This window comes from Pelodiscus sinensis, chromosome 9 (assembly GCF_052426305.1).
Source record: "Pelodiscus sinensis isolate ZL-2025 chromosome 9, ASM5242630v1, whole genome shotgun sequence".
In the NCBI taxonomy this organism is placed as follows: domain Eukaryota; kingdom Metazoa; phylum Chordata; order Testudines; family Trionychidae; genus Pelodiscus; species Pelodiscus sinensis.
Genome location: NC_143060.1, coordinates 22834696 through 22855812, shown reverse-complemented (window position 1 = coordinate 22855812; position 21117 = coordinate 22834696). Strand labels below are relative to the sequence as shown.

Genomic DNA, 21117 nt, shown 5'->3' with positions numbered 1-21117 from the left:
TGGGATTTCCATCGACTATTCTATTAATTGAAATTTAACAATCCTATCATTGGTGATGGGAATGGAAGGGAGCACCTGAGAGGAAAAATACACTGTGTTTGTGACTTTTTTTTTTTAAAGGGCATTTATGGGTAACTTTGAGAGTTTTGTGCCAGTCACTGGCTTCTGTAATGGGCATTTCATGTAAAATCCTGGCCTTACTGAAGTCAGTGGAAGTTTTGACTTTGACTTCAATAGGGCCAGAACTTTACACTTTGTATTTTACCAGTAACAAATGATTTCCAGATTTGAGCTATCTATCAAAGCCTTTCACTTTCTTGCCTAGTAATGATCTTTCATCTCCCAGTTTTAGTTAGCAGTGGGTAATGCTTTTAGGAAGGAATGACTGCATCTTGGTTTGGAGCAGGTATGAACATTGGCAACTGTTGCCAAGCAGAGCTTTTCAGGGCAACCTGCTTCTTATCAAAATGTTACCACAAGAACCTGCCTGTTTGTTGTCCGTTTGGCAGTAAACAATGTTTGAAACTACAGCCGATCCCCGAGTTACGAATGGTCGATTTACGACCATTCATACTTACGACCAAAGCTCCCATTAAGCAGTCGTAAAGGCGGTTCCCGAGTTACGAACGCGACCTGCATTTACAAATAGCACGGGTGCATGTAAATGAATGGGGTCCTACTTACGAACACTTTGAGTTATGACCAAGTGTTTGGTCCATAATTCATTTGTAAGTTGGGTCCGGCTGTACAGATTTTGATTCTTCCCTTCCTTTCGCACAAAAATCACTTCAGGGGGCCCCACACAAGTGAGAAGGGGGGGGGGGAAAAAGGACACACAGTCCCGAACTGAGAGAGAGACATTCCCCTAGCACACCAGAGCAGTTGGGGTGTGGGAGAGGGCTGGAGTGCAGCTGTGGGGGGAGCCCTGAGCCCCTACTGTCCATTTCAAAGATTTTGATGCTTTCTTTTGCAGATGGCACTGCTCTGTGCTGGTTAGTTTCGTGTAATTGTCAGCCCATTTTAAAATAGGAGCCAGTTCTACAAGAAAATATTAATTGTCTCTTGTGTCTGATTCCAGGCTTTTTCATTGAAACCATATATCAGTTTGCTTAAATGAATATGGAAGTCAGCACCTTGCTGGATTAGGCCCTCTGTGAACAGTGTGAATAGGGGAGCCTAAGGCCCAGAGGCTGCATCCAGCCCCCGGCTTGCCTGGATCTGGCCCCCGAGGCTCAGGGCTCCCCCCCCAGCTGCACTTTAACCCCCTCCCCCAACTGCTCTAGGGGAATGTCTCTTTCTCAGTTTGGGGGGCACGTCCTTTTTTTTTTTTTTTTTTTTTTTTTTTTTCCTCTTCTCTTCTCACTTGTGTGCAGGCCTCTGTCCCACAGAAAAATCACTTCAGGGGGCTGCACACAAGTGAGAAGAGAAAGGGGGAAAAAAAACAAAACCAAAAAGGGTTTCCCACTCTGGTCTGAAGGAACTTTCTTCAGTAGTCGATACCCAGTACTAGTGGTGGTTCATAAAGATGCTAGTTTTCTTTACCTATGCTGGTGCCATTTGAGGCCACACTTTGGGGTCAAAGCAGTTTACAAAGATGTGCAATGAGATTTGTAGGCATACACTTCTGCATCTACCAGATGGTGCTTTTTCCCCCCCAAATAACTTATTGCTGCAGCAAATGGCTGTTTCTTGCAGGGAGCAATATATGTCCCTGGTTCCGGGGACACAATTGTTATTTAGTAATAAGCAGATATAGGTAGATTAAAAACTGCAATTTAAAAAGATTCTGAATCATATTTATTCTCAAATTCCCATCTAATTTTTGATGCTGCAAAGAATGGCAGGCTTCTCATGCCTTCCTTCACGAGTGATTCTTTCCTCCAGGAATCCCAGTAATATATATGGTGAAAACCAGCATGGCTGTCTCCATTGCTCCAATCCAGCCTGCTGCTGCCTCCCAAAATCTGTGCCTAAAGATTTTAAAAAACAGAGTATTTCTCTCTCTCTCTTAAAACATTTCTCTTGCTCTGGCTACCCTTGCTGTAGTGAGACACTTGAAAATGTTGCCACTGAGAACGCAAAATAAAAATGAGTGGGATGAGAGACACTCGCCCCACACACTCAAACCCATAGTGAATTCAGATTAGATCTGTAACATCTCAGTGTTTTCCAGAGAGAAAAAAAAATGAACTGTGGAGTAGAAGTAATTTTCCTTTTACTAAGCCAATCAAGACACATTTTGTTTAATAAAGGATTATTTTAATTGCTATTTTTTAAAAATGACTAAGTGAAGATTTGTTTTGTTTTTAAGCAGTATTGAAGGTTCTTCCTTTATTATTATTTAAAAGGAAAACACTCTTTTTGGAACCAAATCTTGCCTTTGCTTTAATTAATGAAAACAAGCTGTGAAAATGGTAGGGTGATTTAGTTTTTTCAAATCACTGGGTGCTATGCATTTTGCTAGAAATACAGCTGTTGGTATTTAGTAGAATCTATAAATAGTTTTCAAATAAGTATTTCTGAAACATTTTTAAATTGTATGGTGCAGAACATCCATCCCTAGGGTTTCAGAGCTGCCTTAGTCAGCTGTCACCTTAAGGGAGAAGTGGGTGGATAAAATGATGGAAGATTACAAGTAATGAAGCTTCTACTTAATTTCTTTGTTCCATAGATCATCAACATGGTGTCTATAAATGCAAAATAAAAAATAGTCATAACTGTGGTAGGATTTGTGGTGAGGGTTAATATCTGAGGCTATGTCTAGACTACACCGATCTATCAGAAAAAGGTATGCAGATTGCCAGGACTTGCTGAGCAGCGGCGAGCCCCACTCGCCAGCTGCACGGTTCTGCGTTCTGCACATGCACAGATCGTTCTGCGCCGGCTCTTCCGGGGTGTAATCTTGTTGAGCCCTGTAGATTTCAGTCCGCAATTGGCATACCTTTTTCCAATAGTTTTTTCGGAAGAGGCTTTTCTGAAATTTGGCCCGTCTACACTGGGCCAAATTTTGGAAAATCCTCTTCTTTTGGAAGAGCCCTTCTTCCTTGTGGAAGGAGGAAGACCGGGCTTCTGAAAGAGTGTATTTGCTCTTCCACAAAAAAAAGCAGAAGATCAGATGCGTTCCCTGGACGCAGCAGAGTTTTTTAGGTGTCCCGGAAAACCCCGCAGTGTAGACATAGCCATAGTGACAATTTTTAATGGGTATAAAAAAACAAGCAGGATTAAGCTTGGAGGGAATGTAATGAATGAGTTTACAAGAACTATTCGCTTAGACCAGTGGTCTCCAACCTTTTTACACCCAAGATCACTTTTTAAATCTCAGAACAGGCGAAGATCTACAGCCCTGCCCCTTCCTTGGAGCCCCGCCCTCTCTATTCTCCTCCTGTCCATCACTTGCTATCCCCAGCCCTTACTTACACTCTCTGATAAACAGTTTATTTTTAAATTATGCGATATATAAAATTAAAATCATGTGTTTATAGTTATGAAATAAATGGTCTGTTTTTTATTCATGCTATTTAAATCTAAAATGAAGCATTTATAATTATACATTTTGTGGGGATAGAGTTCTGTGGGTGGGGGCAGGGGAGAGGGAACAGGGTGCTGGGAGGGCAGAGGACAGGGTTCTGCAGCAGGGGACAGAGTGCCAGTAGGGACAGAGTTCAGGGAGTGGGGATGGGAATGGGGACAGAGTTCTGTAGCTGGGGAGTGGGGTTTAGGGAGCAGGGAGTGCAGACAGGGGGCGGGGTGCCAGTGGCAGCAGAGAGTCCCTTGCATCTGCCGCCTCCCAGGATTCTCCCCCTGCCCCTGAGGGAAGCCTCCTCTGGGCCCGACTCCTCCCTTCCCAGGGCCAAACCCCCTCTCCCATGGTGGGGCCAAACCCCCGTGGGTGCCTGCCCCGGGGCCAAACCCCCCTCCCACAGTGCAGCCCGGCCCGGCCAACTCTTCCCCTCCTACAGCGCAGCCAACCCCCGCAGGCGCCTGCCCTGGAGCCAAACCCCCCTCCCACGGTGCGGCCTAGCCAAACCAGCCCCCTCCCTTCCTCCTCCCCCTCACAGCGGGGCCAACCCCCCACAAGCGCCTTCCATGGGACCAGGCCACCTCTCCTGCCGCGTGGGCAAACCCCTGTGGGAGCCTCCCGGGGCCGACCCCTGCTCCCGTGGTGCAGGGAAATTCCTGCACTCAACTCAACCCTCCCAGGGAAGCCGCTGGACTCCTCTTCTGGAGCCAACACCCCCTCCCCCAGCACGTGACAGAGCTGTGGGAGGGGAGCAGCCTGCGCACTTCCAGAGCCTGTGGAAGTGACGCAGGCTTCACCCAGGGCTTCCTTCCACCCCACGGAAAGCCAGCACTACACTAGAAGTAGGTAGTGGGGCTTCTCGGGGGTGGGGCGAAAATGTGGGGTGGGAGTGCCCGAACGCCCCGCGAGCGAATGGTCGAGGCCTCGCGATCGACCAGTTGATCGCGATCAACTGGTTGGTGACCATGGGCTTAGACTATTGGAGGAATATATCCAGATGACATCACCGCAACCCTCAGTTTTACAAAATGAGTGCTTCTTGTCTTTTATTCTGTTACATAAGCATTGAGCAGACGCCATACAAATTACATTCTACTTTTCTGTTTGTGAACTAGGCTAATCAATATTATTTATATCCTCCCAAAAATGGATACTGTTAGGAAGTTATTATCATTATTAGTCAAACTCACTTATTCAGTATCTAGTTTTTCACCTCACTATTAGCTATTTTATTACTTGTTTTGTATGTCTGTCTTTCTGATTTGATTCCTTAAATGAATTTTTCATTTTTGGTAGGTTTAAAATATTTCCAAACGTTCTTTATCGCATCCCAACACTTGAAACTATCCTGCTCAGTAACAATCTGGTTGGATCCATAGACCCTCTGCAAATAAGGAAGATGGACAGACTTGGCACCTTAGATCTTCAGAATAATGACCTTCTTCAAGTGCCACCAGAACTTGGAAACTGTATAACTCTTAGGTGACTTATCGTACTATATAGCTTAAAAATATGTGTCTGTCTGTCCATCTGTGAGTCTGTTTGTTCAAGAACTTCTGAACGGAAAGAGCTAGGATTACCAAATTTGGTATGCAGTTCATGGGTGCCATTTTGAGAGACTGGCGGGGGAGTCAAGAGGGCCAAACAGCTGTTTGTACTGGGATGTGACTTACTTTTCTTCCCATTCCCCTGATGGTAAGGAAGCAAGGGGAAAGTACTTGGATTCCGTGTATGCTTCTCACTCCTGGCTGGTGAAGGGAGGGGGCAAAAGAGTAATTCATGGAATCCAAGTTCTTTCTCCCACTCACGTATCATCAGGGGAATGGGAAGACAAGCAATCTACATCTCAGTATGCACAGCTGCTGCTCCCCCTGCTCTCCCAAAATGGCAACCTGGATGCAGCTTCTTCTCATAATTTAAACCAAGGTAAGGGTTTGGTTCTGCCAAGATAGTGGGATGTGCCTGGAATTCAATTGTTTTTCATAAAATGGAAAGGGAGGGGATCTTGTAGGAGGGAGTTACACTGTAGAATGACCACAGCGGGACAGCAAGGGGCCACAGATGGGGACCAGGACAGCTATAATCCCATTGGGCCAGCAGGGCCCAGGGGTGGAAAAAGGGACCACTACATATTTCTGAGAGTTTGTGTATGTGTGTTCCTCAGCTGAGGGACATGCACCCCTCCCCTAGTTGTGCATACTGCAACTGCAGTAGCCATGGACAGGTGCTTTTCACCTGGTCCTAAGCTGCTATGGTGAGAGAAGGCTGGGGTTGTTCTGTCTCTTTAGGGCAGCTTGCATACTGACCTCCTTATTCCCAGCCCCATTCCAGAACAATGATTTAAATGAAGAACAAATCTTATTTGAGTTAAGGACCTGAGCAATGCTGGTAAATCTTCTAGTTGCTTTATACAAAAGCACATCTTGGTTTTGATAACTGTTCTGTGGACCTTTTTGTAATCATAAGGAAAATGATAGAGTAACAGTGTACTTGTGTGTTGCTCAAGATTCATAAAATGCCAGATGTCTACAAAGCAGCTGCAATCTTCTACATAGTTTCCCAAGACTAGTTGAGAATAAAGGAAATTTTTGGTTCATTATTTTATTTATCTATTTACTAAATAGAAACCGTAACATAAACATTCTGTTCAGCACTAAAGGCTAGCTTATGTTACATAGGGGATACCTGAATGTGGAGTTTGGCCTTGGGCATCAAACTTGAGAGTCCAACTTAAATAAACCTACAACTGTAGGAAAATTTTGACTTAAGCTTCTGGTCTGCTCTTAACTTGCTTTATCATTACTTATTTCAAGGATTGTTCATAACGGAAGGTTGTCTTCAGTCTCTTGTATTGTGCTCCATTTATTGACATTTTTCACATAGCTATTAATCATTTAACAAAGGATGCGCTAAGATTCTATATTAGGATTGGTATTTAATGTATTGATCATGAAGGAGGGGGGAGGTGAGTAAAGTGACATCGTTTGCAATGGGCACAGTATTTATGATAAATGACTGAAAAAGCCAATGAATTAATTCATTCATAAAAAAGTTAATGGGCGTTAATATGGCAGATGAATACAGTGTTCACATCTTCATGATAATCCACACTGGAAGAAATAATTGAACTCCTCAGCTACATTGATATGTCCTACATAACTTTGGATATTCACGAGAGTATAGTTGTGTAAGCTCCATGAATATCTCTACTCGGTGGGCTTCAACAGTGTTTACATAGGAAAAAAAGCAAAATGTTAGGGTGCATAAATAATGCAATAGAAAATAACTCTGAAAAACTGTCTGGTCACTTTATAAATTAATTTTAGATCCTCACCTGTTCAGTCCTGTTTGCTTTGTTTCAGTGTTTATGCAAAAGCCGAGTGGTTCAGGGATGGGAACTGCAAATTATTAGAGGCATAACAAGACTTCCTCATGAGGATAGAATGAAAGGTTTGGAATTGTTCTGGGTTAGAGAAGAGGGTGTTTTTTTTTTAAGTAAAAAATTATTGTTATGGAGAAGGTGCACAACTATTTATAATTTTTTTTCCATACTACAAGATTGGGGAAGGGTTGATGAGGAAGTTAACATTTAAATTGCTAAAAGGAAATGTGTGTATAGACTAGTGCTGGTCAGTAAAGTTTCTACAAAACAGTTTTTGTCAGAAAATGCCAATTAGCTGAAAAACTTTTTGGTTTCATGGGAAAGGATGGTTTTAGTGAAATTTTCATTGGGAAGGTTTCTTAGGCCCAAGTAATGGGAAGCAAGAAAGTGAGACTGAGAGGCCAGTGTTTAGAGCACTCATCTGGGATGGAGAGCACATGCCAGATTGTGGGAGACCTTGTGTCTCCTCAATGCCAGGTGAGTGCAGAAGCTCCCTTGTCAGTAGGTAACAATTGTAAAAATATAAACTCTCACGCTTCAGGGAATAATTCCACTCTTAAATGAAAGAGTTTGGATAGAATCTTGCCTTCGGGGTTGGTCATTTCACCACTGTGTTGTTAATGTTGTTGACAGACAAGATACTAGACTAAATGGATTACTGGTCTGGCAATTGCTGTGTTCCTTGCAATTCACTAAATTTAATTTTTAAATTTAAAGTTTTGAAGTCACATAGGGACAAATAACTTTGTCAGACTGAAGAGCAGTCACGAACACTGGCTTTACCAATATCAACCAGTTTTGTGAATGAAATGGAAGTCTCAAGAGGACAAATAGCTTGTTTGCCAAGTTGTAGTTGAACATAGTTTAAAATAGTCAGTTTTTGAACCCTGGCACTGCTTTTTCCAAAGAAATAGCGGCAGTTGTTCTTTTACTGTAGTAGCATAAGTGAAGACCACCTGCTAAACCACTGATTTAGCTTGAGAAGAGGTACTAAGTCACCCTGCCACAGTTGCCACCTGTCAAGTTAACTGGCAAGGGCTGGTTCACTGGGAAGCATACAGATAAGCCTCATGTAAGCATTTAACACCCCTACTTGAGGGGAACGTACGGGAATGTGCTCTAGTGACAGGACTTAAAGGATAAGTGACTAGTGTTTATCTGAGGGTATGTCTACATGCCACCCTAGTTCGAACTAGGGTGGCTAATGTAGGCATTCGAAGTTGCAAATGAAGCCCGGGATTTAAATATCCCGGGCTTCATTTGCATCTTGCCGGGTGCCGCCATTTTTACATCCGCGTTAGTGCGGACTCCGTGCCCGCGGCTACACGCGGCACGGAGTAGGTAGTTCGAATTAGCCTCTCTAATTCGAACTACTGTTACTCCTCGTGTAACGAGGTGTACCGGTAGTTCGAATTAGAGAGCCTAATTCGAACTACCTACTCTGTGCCGCGTGTAGCCGCGGACACAGAGTCCGCACTAACGGGGATTTAAAAATGGCGGCGCCTGGCAAGATGCAAATGAAGCCCGGGATATTTAAATCCCGGGCTTCATTTGCAACTTCGAATGCCTACATTAGCCACCCTAGTTCGAACTAGGGTGGCAGTGTAGACAATACCCAGAGAGTACATTCATAACAACTGAGTAGGTGAAAGGCAACATTGCTGTTTGCCAGTTGCTGAGTGCTACAACTAGTTATTCCTACTGATTTTCCCCCACTCTGTCCAGTGGCCAGGGGTTTTACTTTATTTTATATATACATAAAACTGTCTGTCACTACATATTTGTTGGCATGTTATTAGCACTTGAATTAGGCCAATATGTAATAGTAATATTACATTACAGATCTCTGGTACTCTATTTTAGCTTTAGGTGGGATTATTTTTCCTAAAGAGTCATAAGTGTGCAAGTTGTATGAATGTGCTGGCACAAGCACTCTCAGTAATAATTTTTATTTCTGTACTTCTCCAGGACACTTCTGCTAGAAGGAAATCCATTCCACACTCCTCGAGCAGCCATTTTGGCAAAAGGAACAGCCGCTGTTCTAGAATACCTAAGAAGTCGAATTCCCACTTGATAAGAATATGCTTATTCTTTTGTTAGGCTTATGGATCAAAGTACAAGCAAGAATTTTTGCCATCAGAAAGCCAAAGGCTGTACACCATTCAAACTGAGTTCCTGCCAGTTTGTGAACTGTTGATTAAGCTGGCTGTGAACTTTTATAATGCTGCATTTACTTGGCATGTTTGAAAAAGCAAATGCCCATCCATGGAATCTCAGATATTCTTCTAGAGTTGCACAGATCAACATTTCAATTGAAAGTGCTATTGTTGTTTGTAATGCAGTGATTTCATTAGATACTACCACTAAGAATGAGAATTTTTTGTCTACAATTCAATGTTTTTAAAAACCTGAATTAATTTTAAGGACAATAAAAATTTAAAAAGTAAACCTTCTGATTTTCTTAGGTTTATATTGTACATAGCTGTTGAACCACAAATGCTTTACAGCAGGTGACCTTTAATCAACTAGGTAAGTGTTTCACACTGTTTACCATTATCATTATAGCGTTGCTATGTAATTGAAAGTTTCAGGCATTCAACAGTAGGCAAAGATACAGTATGAACTAGACTACAAAAGGTATGAAGAATGTATTTACAATAAAAAATGATTGAATTATACTTGTTTTCCTAGTAATGAAAAATTGTTTCCTGTTGGTGTGGACCATTACCTTTGTTTAGTTTAATATACCACCATCAAAATCTCTAGCCCAGTAACTTTTATATATGCATGTTAAATTACATACAAATGTGATTATTCATCCTTGAAATAACATAATATGCATATGATAAATGTGAAGAGGGAAGAGTGTATTAGAAGTGAACTGCAATGCAAATGTTTATACAGTGCTCTTTACTAGGTTTTTACATGCAACAAATTGTAGCCAAACAAAATTGATCCCATGGTAGTTTGCATTAACTGTTGTTCTCTGAACACTTCCAAATTGTATTGAACACTGTAAGCTGCCCGATTTCTAAGGCCATATTTTTCAGGGAATTCACTTTGGTCTGGAGGTCGGATGGCTCTTAATTCTTACAGACTAAACTACATAACTTACATTAGGAATGGGTGAACATCTCTACCTACCTGTGGCTTGCAAAAATAATTTTTCTGAGCCTTTTTCTTCTAATTGTAACCCATTTCCCCTCCTGTCTCTGCACTTGAATTTAAAAGGAGGTCTTGTAGCTAAAGAGAATCCTGTGCTAATTATTAGGCATAGAAAAGCCACCTCTCTCCCACATTCACCCTCCTCGTGCCAGTAGAAGACAACCAAAGAGCACATCCTGTGGATATTATATATGGTGTGTATAAACTATGCTTTCATTCAACACATTTTCTCCCTTCCCCATCTCTTCTATGCCACATCAAAACTAATTACTATTCCCATTAAACTTTTAAATCAATGATGGCTGAGTGGGTCCAAAATTAAGACAAAATAAATCTGTCCATCCCTAATGTTTTAAATTGAATGAGCACCTTTCATCATAAACACGCTAAACATGCAGCAGCGCTGAAATGCTGGAGAGAGAGGACAGCAAACATCTGGTACGTAGCACTGGCTTGCAATAGGAAAGGAGAAGGATGTTGGGCATTGAGCAGGTAAGTTAGTTTTAAGACCTTATCACAATCAGCCCTCTGCCCGCCCCCACAAAAAACCATAACAATAAATGGCATTGTATCTATGTAGGAAAGATAATGGTTGAAGGTCAAAGTTGCCACATTTGTATTTGAATGAATGGTAGGCACCCAGTATTCTACAGCTGTTTCAAGTCTAACATTTAAATTGAGACACTTACACTGAGCTGTCTTCATACAAAGCACATTCTGTATAGACACTGAATTCTAGATATGCAGGTGCGGTAGCTTTTCTTCAGACAGTTGCAATAATTCTACAGTAGAATTTCACAGTTATGAACATCTTGGAAATGGAGATTGTGCATAATTGAAATATTCATAACTCTGAACAAAACATTATGGTTCTTTCAAAAGTTTATAACTAATCATTGATTTAATACTGCTTTGAAACTTTATAGAAGAAAAATGCTGTTAAATGAAAAAAGCACAAGCATTTTCTTTACCCTGTCAATCTTTTTCAAAAATTTTCCTTAATTTTGGTAATAGTTTACATTTTAACACAGTATTGTACTGTATTTGCTTTCTGCGTTGTGTTGTGCTGTGCTGCTTTGCATAGTTCCGGTTCCATATGAGGTAGTGGTTGATGGGTAGCTCATAACTCTGAGGTTCTACTGTATTATGCCTCACTAGAAGAATACTCAAACAGATGTTGTATGAGGGGAGTAAAAGGCATGGGTTTGGTTTTTTTATTTTTTATTCTGAAAATTTTAAACTAACTACAGCAATTAAAACTAATGGCAGACTCTCAACCATTATTCACTAAATATATCACCTGTATTTAGTGAAACTTTTGATGCTTCATTATCTTCACTAGTTTGCCTCATTAAATCAAACAGCATATTAAACAACAGTTTAAAAGGGACTAGACAGAGATCAACAGCTCTTCCTAGAAACCACAGGACACAGCAGTAAAATTAATGAATTTTTGATAACTGATATCCCTTCTTATAACAAAAGATGACAAAAATAGTTACAATAAGGTGACATTTTTATTATTTGTACAATAAAGAGACTTTTTTAAATGTTATTCAAAACACTTTTTAAATACTGAAAAAGTTGGTACACCAAAGCCGAAAAATGGCTCTGCTATACACTGCACAGCATTGTTTTAGTCCCTGTATTTTTTTATGTACAGAAAGCATCTGCAAAATGCATTCTAAACACAATATGCACCTTACCAATTAGTGTCAATACATAAAATAAAACTGGAAGGATACAACTTGCATGTGCAAATTAACTAACAAGATAATTGATTTCACTGAATCAATAGATTTAAAATATAGTTTTAAAGTACATTTTTGCACATAAAATGAAGCAGCTTTCAAGTTCAGTAAGTCTTTATACTGCAAAAACATTAAATACATTCACAATCTATGTTAATAAAGTAGTAAATATTTCTTCATTCAGCTTTATTTACATCAATACTGTAATTAAACTGAAAAGTACAGTCAGTCATCTGTAATATAGCAATCTTTTTAACACATACAAAAATGACTTTTTTTGTATATAATTTAAGCTCAATATCACAATTATCTCAAAATATTAATTACAATACAGCCATCTCCATCATAATTAAACATGTCTTTTATAAAATGGTAAAATTTTTAATAAAGTAAGCTGTTGGTTTTGAACTGGATACAGTACTCACAAGTAGAAAACGTAACATAAGTCTTTGTTTTGACCATGATTGCAGAGTAAAGCCACTTAGGCTAGCAAAGAGGCCTAAAAGGCCCCAATTTATAAATATCAAGCCTCTTGTGCTGCGCTGTTGTGGCTTGTTGGTGGTTCTTCACTAAATGCTTTACATGGGGACAAGTAAATACTATATGCAATGAAATGGAGTGCATTAATATACAGAATATCTGCTTGAATTGTCTGTATTAATGCTCAAAAGGATTGCCAAAGAATTTCTAAAGAAACAAGGATCTGGTTAAAACACTATAAGTATTAAATGATACCTTCTGAGAATTTACTTTTGCAAAGATAAAATTTCATTGAGAGCTGATCCAAATTCAAACTGCCACTCTGAGGAAAAGGAGCTCTGGTTACATTGCCTGGCCTCTGGGTGTCATTGTTGTGCTGCACACACATGGCTGTAACGCCATTTATTAAGCATAGCAAAACTGGAGTCAAAAAAAGATCAACTCAGTTTATATCCATTCCAAACTACTGGCCTGAAAGTTGCATCATTGCTTTTATATTTAGCTCATGTTTACAGTACAGTGAAGTAAACAAATCTGGTTAATTAAAAAGCAAAATTCTTAATTTTATTCCACTTATTTGAAATTAATTGGATGACATTTTTGTAAAACTTACATTTTGAAAGATTAAAATATAAGAATGCCAGACACAGAAACTGAAAAGCTAGTCATACATCTTACTCTTGGATGGCCAATTGAAAGTCCAACACTGGTATTTGTAACTGTGCGTCCTTTTATGAATCCTGGCAACCTGATGGTTTATATTAATGTTTACTTTAGTTGCAATGAGGCTTGCGTGGCTGTTGCTACACTTCAAAGGCGAAAGCGCCGCACGGAGCCTGGGGTCAGTCCCCAGTTGATCCCTGGCTCCATGTGGCACTGCCGCTCTGAAACTCTGCGTGCAGCGTGGGGACACCCCAGCTGACTCCAGGCTGCACGTAGCTTTTCAAAGCAGCAGCCCTGAGTAGAGTCCAGGGTCTGGCCCCAGGCACTGCCGCTTTGACATAACCCATCTTCTCCCTCCCCCCATTGCTGCCTCTATCTGATAGAGGCAGCAAGGGGGGAGGGAAGCAACTAGATGACTATCCTGTCGACTTGTCCTTCACATCACTATTGGCAAGCAGATTTCCTAAACATATTACATTTGATCATTTTAATGGACAGATGCTTTTTTGAACTGTCAAGGATTACTGATGTGCTAGGAAGTGCTTGTAGTATGAGTTTGCAGCTGTAAAAATAACCAAATGAGCTAAAAACAAAGCTGGCAGCTTTCTATTTTAACCATTTACACCATGGGGATTCAGTACCGAACTTCCTTAAAATTATCCTTCTGTATAACATCGAGATATTGTCAAGAAGCAGCCTTAGTTATAATTGAGTAGTTTCTCAATATATCTGGCTGTAATATAACTGCACAAAACTGAAGGGTTGTGATGAATAGTGGAAGAGGAATATTTTGTACACATCTGGCTGGTTAGAAAATACATTTCAGTTTATGAAAATGCACTTGGTTAGATCTTTCTAAATTAAAAGTGACTAAACTTATTATAATGCCCTGTTCAAATCAATAATAAACAAAACCAGAATGGGTAAAGAATTGTTACTGAGACAAGAGACTCCTTCAGGAAATGGACTGAGTCTCCTGTGGTCTTGTCTCTTTAGATATTTCTCCAATTTTGAGAATGACCTGTGGCCAGAGCTTGTTTGACTAGTACAGGTTTTCCACTGTGGCATCAACCAGTAGGATGCCACCGGGAAGAGAAAAAGCTTTACAAATGCAAACAAACCACTCCCTAAATATCTGGAAAGGGGTTTCTGTATAAAACTGGAAACACAAAAGTGTGTTGTACCCTTTCTTAAATCATAAAGCAATTTTATGTAGCTGTGTAAATATGGTTAATTGAGGAGTTTGTGTTGCAGTAGCCTAATACAGGTTTGGCTGTATAACAAAAGGTGTGATACTTTTTTATACATTTTTCATAGTGTCTGTGCAATAGGTGCATATTGGAAATATACTAAATACAATGATTGATTTAAGTTTCTAAACAGCAACTTATTTTCATTACATTAGCTTACTGTGATTCTATTCTTAGCATCATAGTTCGCTTGGGAATTTAAACCATGATAAGTTCTAGTTTTTGTATAGTGACATTCCATGTGAGCTGTTATATTAACCATTTTATGTTCCTTAACTGCTGCTGAAAACCAGAATAAGGGAGCTGTAGTAATACCATGCACTTTTAATCTAGCCTTTACTTAAAGAGCGCTAGATGAGCTTTGTTGTGCAGAAAGCTAAAAAAGTAATGTCAGTTTTACTGCTAGCAGAAGTGTTACCATGGGAACAAATTTAGCATAGCTGAAAGCTGACAGGAAGCTGCAAATTGAAAAGGGTAGAAGTTTCAAAGGCAATTTGGAGTTTCTGGTGTTATTTCTAAAAAAACCATGTTTCAGTTACTGTCAAAAATACTCTTTAGTAGCTAAAAAAATATTCCTGAGTCTCAGCTATTGGGTACTTGATATGAAAGCATATGGTGTAGAGTGCCTGGATATGTAAATTTTGAGATAACAGCTGCCTGTCTCAGAACTCATTGACTAAACATGAAAATCACTACATCTATGGAATATACTCCAGAATGTCATGTTAGATATATGCTATTCATCTGCTCTAGAGTCTCAAGCTTAATTTGAGATTCTAGAGCAGATGAACTAAGGTATACATGAAAAAAATTAAAAAACATTGAATAGTCCTGCAGCACCTCAGAGACTAACAAAAAATGTAGATGATATCATGAGCTTTTGTGGGCACAACCCACTTCTTCAGATGAAACATGTAATATGAAATTCCTAACCGTATGCCTATTCTGTGTTACTTACATACATTAATTAAATCTCTCCAGAAAAAGGAAAAGTTGTTGCATCATTACAAGATGCTCAGAATAGAAGCAGTCCCTCTGCCAATTTGTATATAAATACAGCAAAATGCAAAGGAAATCATGCTTGCTTTTTGGAGAGTGGGGTGTAGTGGGGAAGACGCATCTTGGAACTGAGCTACTATCTGAATGAAAAGCATGAACTTCTGCTAGCTTACAAGGCAAAACTCTTGGAGTCATTGGAAGTTTGGCTAAGTAAGAACTGCATCATCAGGCTCTAAATATGAGAGAAGTTCCACTGGAATGTCATGTTTTATTCCCAGCAATAGCTTCCCGCCTTAATTAATTGTCTTTAAGTCCCCAAATGCAGATCTGCATACAGCCAACTGTCAAGTGGACAAGAAAGAGCTGGAGGAGAGGTAAGGAGAATAAAGAAGCTACTTGCATCTTGTAACACTGAGACTTAAAGTATATTGGCATAATAAATATCTGTAATAAAAAGAGGATCTCAAATATCCATCAACAAAATGTGGTCATGAACATAACACACTAAAGATCACTTGACTTTTGTTATATTACATCTTTCATCAACATATTGTCCATGCAGTTTGTAGGTTCCCTAGGGCAGAACTTTTGTCATCCCACTTGTCTCTGTAAAATAAAGTCTACCACATCTTGGTGCTACATAAATAAAATATTTAATTTTGTAACTTGCTTCAGGATTCTGTCTTCTAGTTTTGCTTAGGGGAAGGATGGTTGGCTGCATCCCATTCTATAGTAAGTAATGTTACAACATGACTCAAAACTAACTTATTTACTCAGTTTTCTTGCCAAAAGCAGCAGTCAAGGGAAATATTGAGCAATGCAAATAAATTACAATGAAATCTCCACAGAATGACTAGGAAATATTATTGTTAATGTGTTCACATTGAGTGAATTTCTGCATGTAAAGAATGAATGTAAGCTTATCTTTTGACTGATGATATGGAGAATTTGAATATTGGCCTCTGCAATTGTACAGGTGTTATACCGTTAAAGATGTTGCATAACTTATCAAGCTGCATCCCTGTACCCCAGGGTGATACAAATAACTGAATAATTTTTTACCTTCAATAACTGATTTGATTCTCGTTCTTTGAGTACTAAGGAAATTTCAATTTTTCAGTTTCCACCATTTGAAGACATTTCAGCAAATAAATTCAAATTGGGTTTAATATTAATATTAGAGCTATGTGCATGAGTTGGGGTCAGATACATCACATGGTATTGTTTCTGCCTGCTGCATGTATGAGTGCAGCAGCACTCCCAGTGTGAAGACTTGTACAAAATGAACATTTGTTTTCTGAGAGAAATTGTTCATGTTTGTGGAAAGCAAACAATATAGGGGATATGAACAGCCACCATTTTAAAACCAAGCAACACATGTAAATAAAAATAAAAGCCCTAGACTTGCATTTCCTTGCATCCCAAGTCCCTAGCTGCTTCAGAACTACAATTTGTCATCCTGATGAAAATGACTGACCCAATCTTCAACCATACTATCACACTGCAACAGTCATCAAATGTGAGGTGAAAATAAATTTAAATCAAACAAGATACAAAGCAACAAATTCAAAATAGTAATTAGGGAACAAGCCATATCTCAGCTATCTAGTGAGCCACAGAAGACCATATAGTAAACAGGACATTACAGAAACTGACTTTTTTTTAAAGGCATTTCATTGTAATTTTCAGTTAAACTAAAATTAAAACTAATCCATATATAAATCAGAGGGAAGAGGAAAAATTTTATTATAAACACCTTAAATTAACTAAAATATTCTTGACGGTGACCTTTAAAATCTACCATAGCCATTTTGTTTTTTAAAATGTTCAATAAAATAATGAAAAGATTAAAGGTTAGAATACTCAACTTATTTTGTTCAAAAACTGTTATAAGAGGACCATTCCTGACATTAGCAGTCACATTCATGTTAGCATTGATTTAAATGAAAACAAGATTGATCCAATATTTGTAGACTTATCCATGGCACAGAAATTGATTTTTCCATCCTGTCAGCTATAGGAATGATTAAGACTTGGATTACTGAACTAACACCACGGTAATGTAGTTTTGTGCTGTGTCTGTTCTTGTCCCCCTAGAATTACACTAAGATGTATCTACTACTACTTACATAGCACACTTCTGGGAGAAAATATTTTAAATAGCATCTTGTCTTACTAGCAATGCATTGTACCTGACTCTTGAGTAGTCCCACTGATTTCAATGGAATTTCTGCACACAAAGGGCCAAATGTGGCCATCCTTATTCGGGGGTGCAATACTTTGTTTCAGAATAAGATGGCAGGAGAATTACAATTAAAATTATTGAAAGGGGTCTATAATTTTAAACAAATAATAAAACATTAACAAAACTAGAGCATTAGGTTTTCCCTCAGTCGCTACTCATTGCTTTTATTTGAGAAACATCACTATTTAAAATTGTCTATTTCACAAGCTTACATGTAATCAGCTAAAAGGATCAGACAAAAGCAATTTTTTCTAGACTATTATATTTAGGTTCCAGGGTTGAAAGCATAGTTTATGAAGTATTTCACCCTGTATTGCAATAATTCAGCAAATTATTATGGACTCAACACTAAACACTGTACATGTATAGTTACTTCTATAAGGCATATATATGTTTGCATTGAAAAAAAAGTCAACATACTAAAGCTCAAATTTTATATATATTTTCTTAGTGGTGTCTATGAAAATATTTTTCTCTATAATCTTTTAGTATACCACTGGTGATAGAAATATTTTATGGGCATTACAACGCAGTATATGTTTTTCTTTATAAAGGTATATACAACTTTGAGGCAGTATTTTTGATGGACAGCAAAATTCATAAAGAGCTTTTGTGTGCTTTTGTGTTCTGAAGTTATATGAAATCCACTTTGAGAAGTAACTTGATTAAAAAAGAAACTGCACCAATGCACAGCCAGAGGCTGACAATTAAAACTAATACATAACCACATGAACATCATTTATATAGTTAACATTTTTTCAAGAGGTGCAGTACTAACATATAGTATTATACATTTGGCACTAATGTTTGCCATTGGTCCAGCAATTGGCAAAATTTGTTTCCTATATATAAATTTGTTTGAATGTTAGATCTGGCTAGACATATGTTTACTATTTATAAAAAATACTTAGACAGTAAGCTCACGTTGAATTACTAGGTCTACTGTATTCTGGAAACTCTTCAGTAGTAGTACAGCTTTCTCATGTTCCATATGTACAAAACTGTGTCCATTTGCCTGTAACACACAAATAAAAACAGAAAAAATTAAATGACAGTATGTGTAACACTCTTTTTCTTATTGGGGGGGGGGGGAGAGCTGAAAATTATAGTAAAAGACACTCGATGGTTTAAAAATTAAAAATACCATTTGGACTATGTAGAAATGCGATTCCAGGCCTTGAAGAGAACAACAAGTGAATTAAATAGTAATAGTCTAACAATTCACATTACAATTTAAAAAAATGCTTCTCTATCAGTATATTACACAAAAATTACAGCTATAAAATTTCAGATTGAACTGGACCATCAAGAGTATAGATTTAATCACAGGATACATAAAGGAAATGGTACCCCAGCAAGTATGGTTTGTTGAGTGACAAAGCATAAAAAAAGTTAGTTCCAGAGGTCTCCAAGCAAGCAGAAGATATAGCCAAGAGTGTACATGTTATGCTATCATCATCTAGAGGTCATGGAAGGGAGCAAACATGGCACACAGAGAAGGATGCTATATGGAAAATGGGGATATGTTAGTTGAAGAGTGCACTATCTGCAGTGAGAAGCCTGAGTATTGAGTGTTGAACTCCTAAATGCAGCGATTGGGAGCTCTGTATGCCCAGGGGCTGCAGGCTGAACCCTAAACTCAGGGAGCAGGCCCTCTGAATCTATTAATAATCTTCTTTATAGGGCACTAAGTCTTGTATTTGCCAAATGAAAATTCCAAGGAAATTAATTCTGCAACAAGTATTAACAGAAAAGGAGTTCACAATGACAAGGAAAATGGCAGCTGGACAGCTATGTATTTATTGAGCAAGTTGCTTAGCTTTAGTTCTACCTAATCTCTACTTTGTATGTCACAGTAGCTAAATACCATACCTGATTGATCTTGTACTCTCACCTCAGAAGCACAAAGATCCAATTCTTGAGTCTAAGCATACCATCACAGGGGCAGAGAATACTACTTTGTGGCCAAGCTACTGATGCTAAACATGCCATTGCTCCTCGCATTGCACGAGGAGTAACAGTTAATTCGAGGGAAGGGTTTTGGATCGGACTACCGCATCTACACGTGGCGAGTTAATTCGGGCTACCGGCTTTTTAAAATGGTGACCGGCCGCGAATATGCTAATCAAGCATGGGATATTTAAATACCACGCTTCATTAGCAACTTCGGTATGCTTCATTTGCCTCCCTAGTTCGAACGAGGGGGCAAATGTAGACATACCCAATCAGACTACTGATTAAATGGCATAAGCTATTCCAGATGTATGATCGTGCCACATACTAGCTACAGCCAGCAGTCACAATGTGGCCCCAACGCAGTCATGCATACTTGCGCATATTTGACACCTTGTCAACTAGAGACAGCCAAGAGGGTTTTTTTTCCTTATTTCATCTGCATTCTAGCACATGACTGAAATGTCACAGTCCACTTTTGCTGCAAGTTTTTTTGGGGGGAGGCATGTCTGCCAACTTTAAGGCTGCATTCACTGATGTTTTCACATTATGCTCAGAAGATGTGTGACTATGAATTACTTCATTTGTGCTTTTTTTTCAAGTGCTTTATCTACTGCTGACTGCTGGTATGCTATGGCTCACATACTCTTTAAGTATTCAGTGGACTTTTTCTGTAGGCCAGTGTTTTACTCATACCTTCTGCGGCATCCTACATATACAAAACTGTGTGTATGTTGTATTAGATCAGATTTTTGTTATTTATAGTAGGCAAAAAAAATCTGGTGTAACCGCACTGAAGTCAGGGCCACCGCAGAAAGTTGACACTATATGCACGGTAGCTGTGCTGGGGATGAGGGGTATCTGGAATTTTAACACATGAATAGCTTACTAATGAAAACAGAAGGATTACCTTTTAAAAATAATACTACAAATGATGATTATAGAGCCCAAGGAAAAATAATGCTCTATTTTGACAGGATTCATGTGACCTAGATGAACCAAATCTGCTTTTGGTTAAATCAGTATAAATCTGGAGGAACTTCCCTAAATTCCAAATGCTGATGTGGCTCTCTGACACATGCAACTCTCTACACAAACACAGCATAAAGTTACACATTGCCATTTAAATCTAATGCCTAGACAAATATATGTTGACAGCAACATTTAATCAAAGATAGGAAAGGTGACTGAAAAGGCAGTATCAAACTCTTTGAGGGAAACATAATTTTGTTCTGATTTTGTTTATTGTTTTTTAATTTTTGTAAAGAGGTTTGAAGTTTGTTGAAGTGCATTTCATAAACTAAAATACAGGCAGTCCCCAGGTTACATGGATCCGACTTACATCGGATCCCTACTTACAAACGGGGTGAGGCAACCCCGCCCTAGCTGCTTCCCCCAGCAGACCAGGGAGACGCAAAGCTAGCGCCCCCCCCCCCCAGCAGACCGGGGAGACACAGAGTGGCTTTTCTCAGCAGACACCTCAGCTTGAGAATAAAGGACTGAGGGAAGTGAGGTGTGGGAGAATAAAACTGAGCTCTGGAGAAATGTTTGGCTAGAGTTTCCCCTACAATATGTACCAGTTCCAACTTACATACAAATTCAACTTAAGAACAAACCTACAGTCCCTATCTTGTATGTAACCCGGGGACTGCCTGTAATGATATTGCAGTGGGACTACAGTTTCTTAATAAACTATATGTGCCTCCAGA

At 39.1% G+C, this 21117-nt stretch overlaps 2 protein-coding genes across 3 annotated transcripts in view; one reads left to right on the top strand and one right to left on the bottom strand.

Annotated features, from left to right (window-relative positions):
• The window catches only part of LRRC40 (leucine rich repeat containing 40), a 34772-nt gene extending 25444 nt beyond the window's left edge, over positions 1-9328 (top strand). Inside the window, exons 14-15 of one of the 2 annotated variants that reach the window (XM_006120240.3) lie at positions 4817-5002; positions 8871-9328. In XM_006120240.3, coding sequence (XP_006120302.3) covers positions 4817-5002; positions 8871-8976 — 292 coding nt within the window. In that variant the 3' untranslated portion in view covers positions 8977-9328. The remainder of the gene's footprint in view (positions 1-4816; positions 5003-8870) is intronic. The other variant, XM_075936228.2, reaches the window with a different exon arrangement.
• Positions 9329-15171: 5843 nt separating this feature from the next.
• Positions 15172-21117, bottom strand: part of LRRC7 (leucine rich repeat containing 7) — a 399063-nt gene continuing 393117 nt past the window's right edge. Inside the window, exon 26 of the mRNA XM_075936231.2 lies at positions 15172-18470. Coding sequence (XP_075792346.2) covers positions 18363-18470 — 108 coding nt within the window. The 3' untranslated portion in view covers positions 15172-18362. The remainder of the gene's footprint in view (positions 18471-21117) is intronic.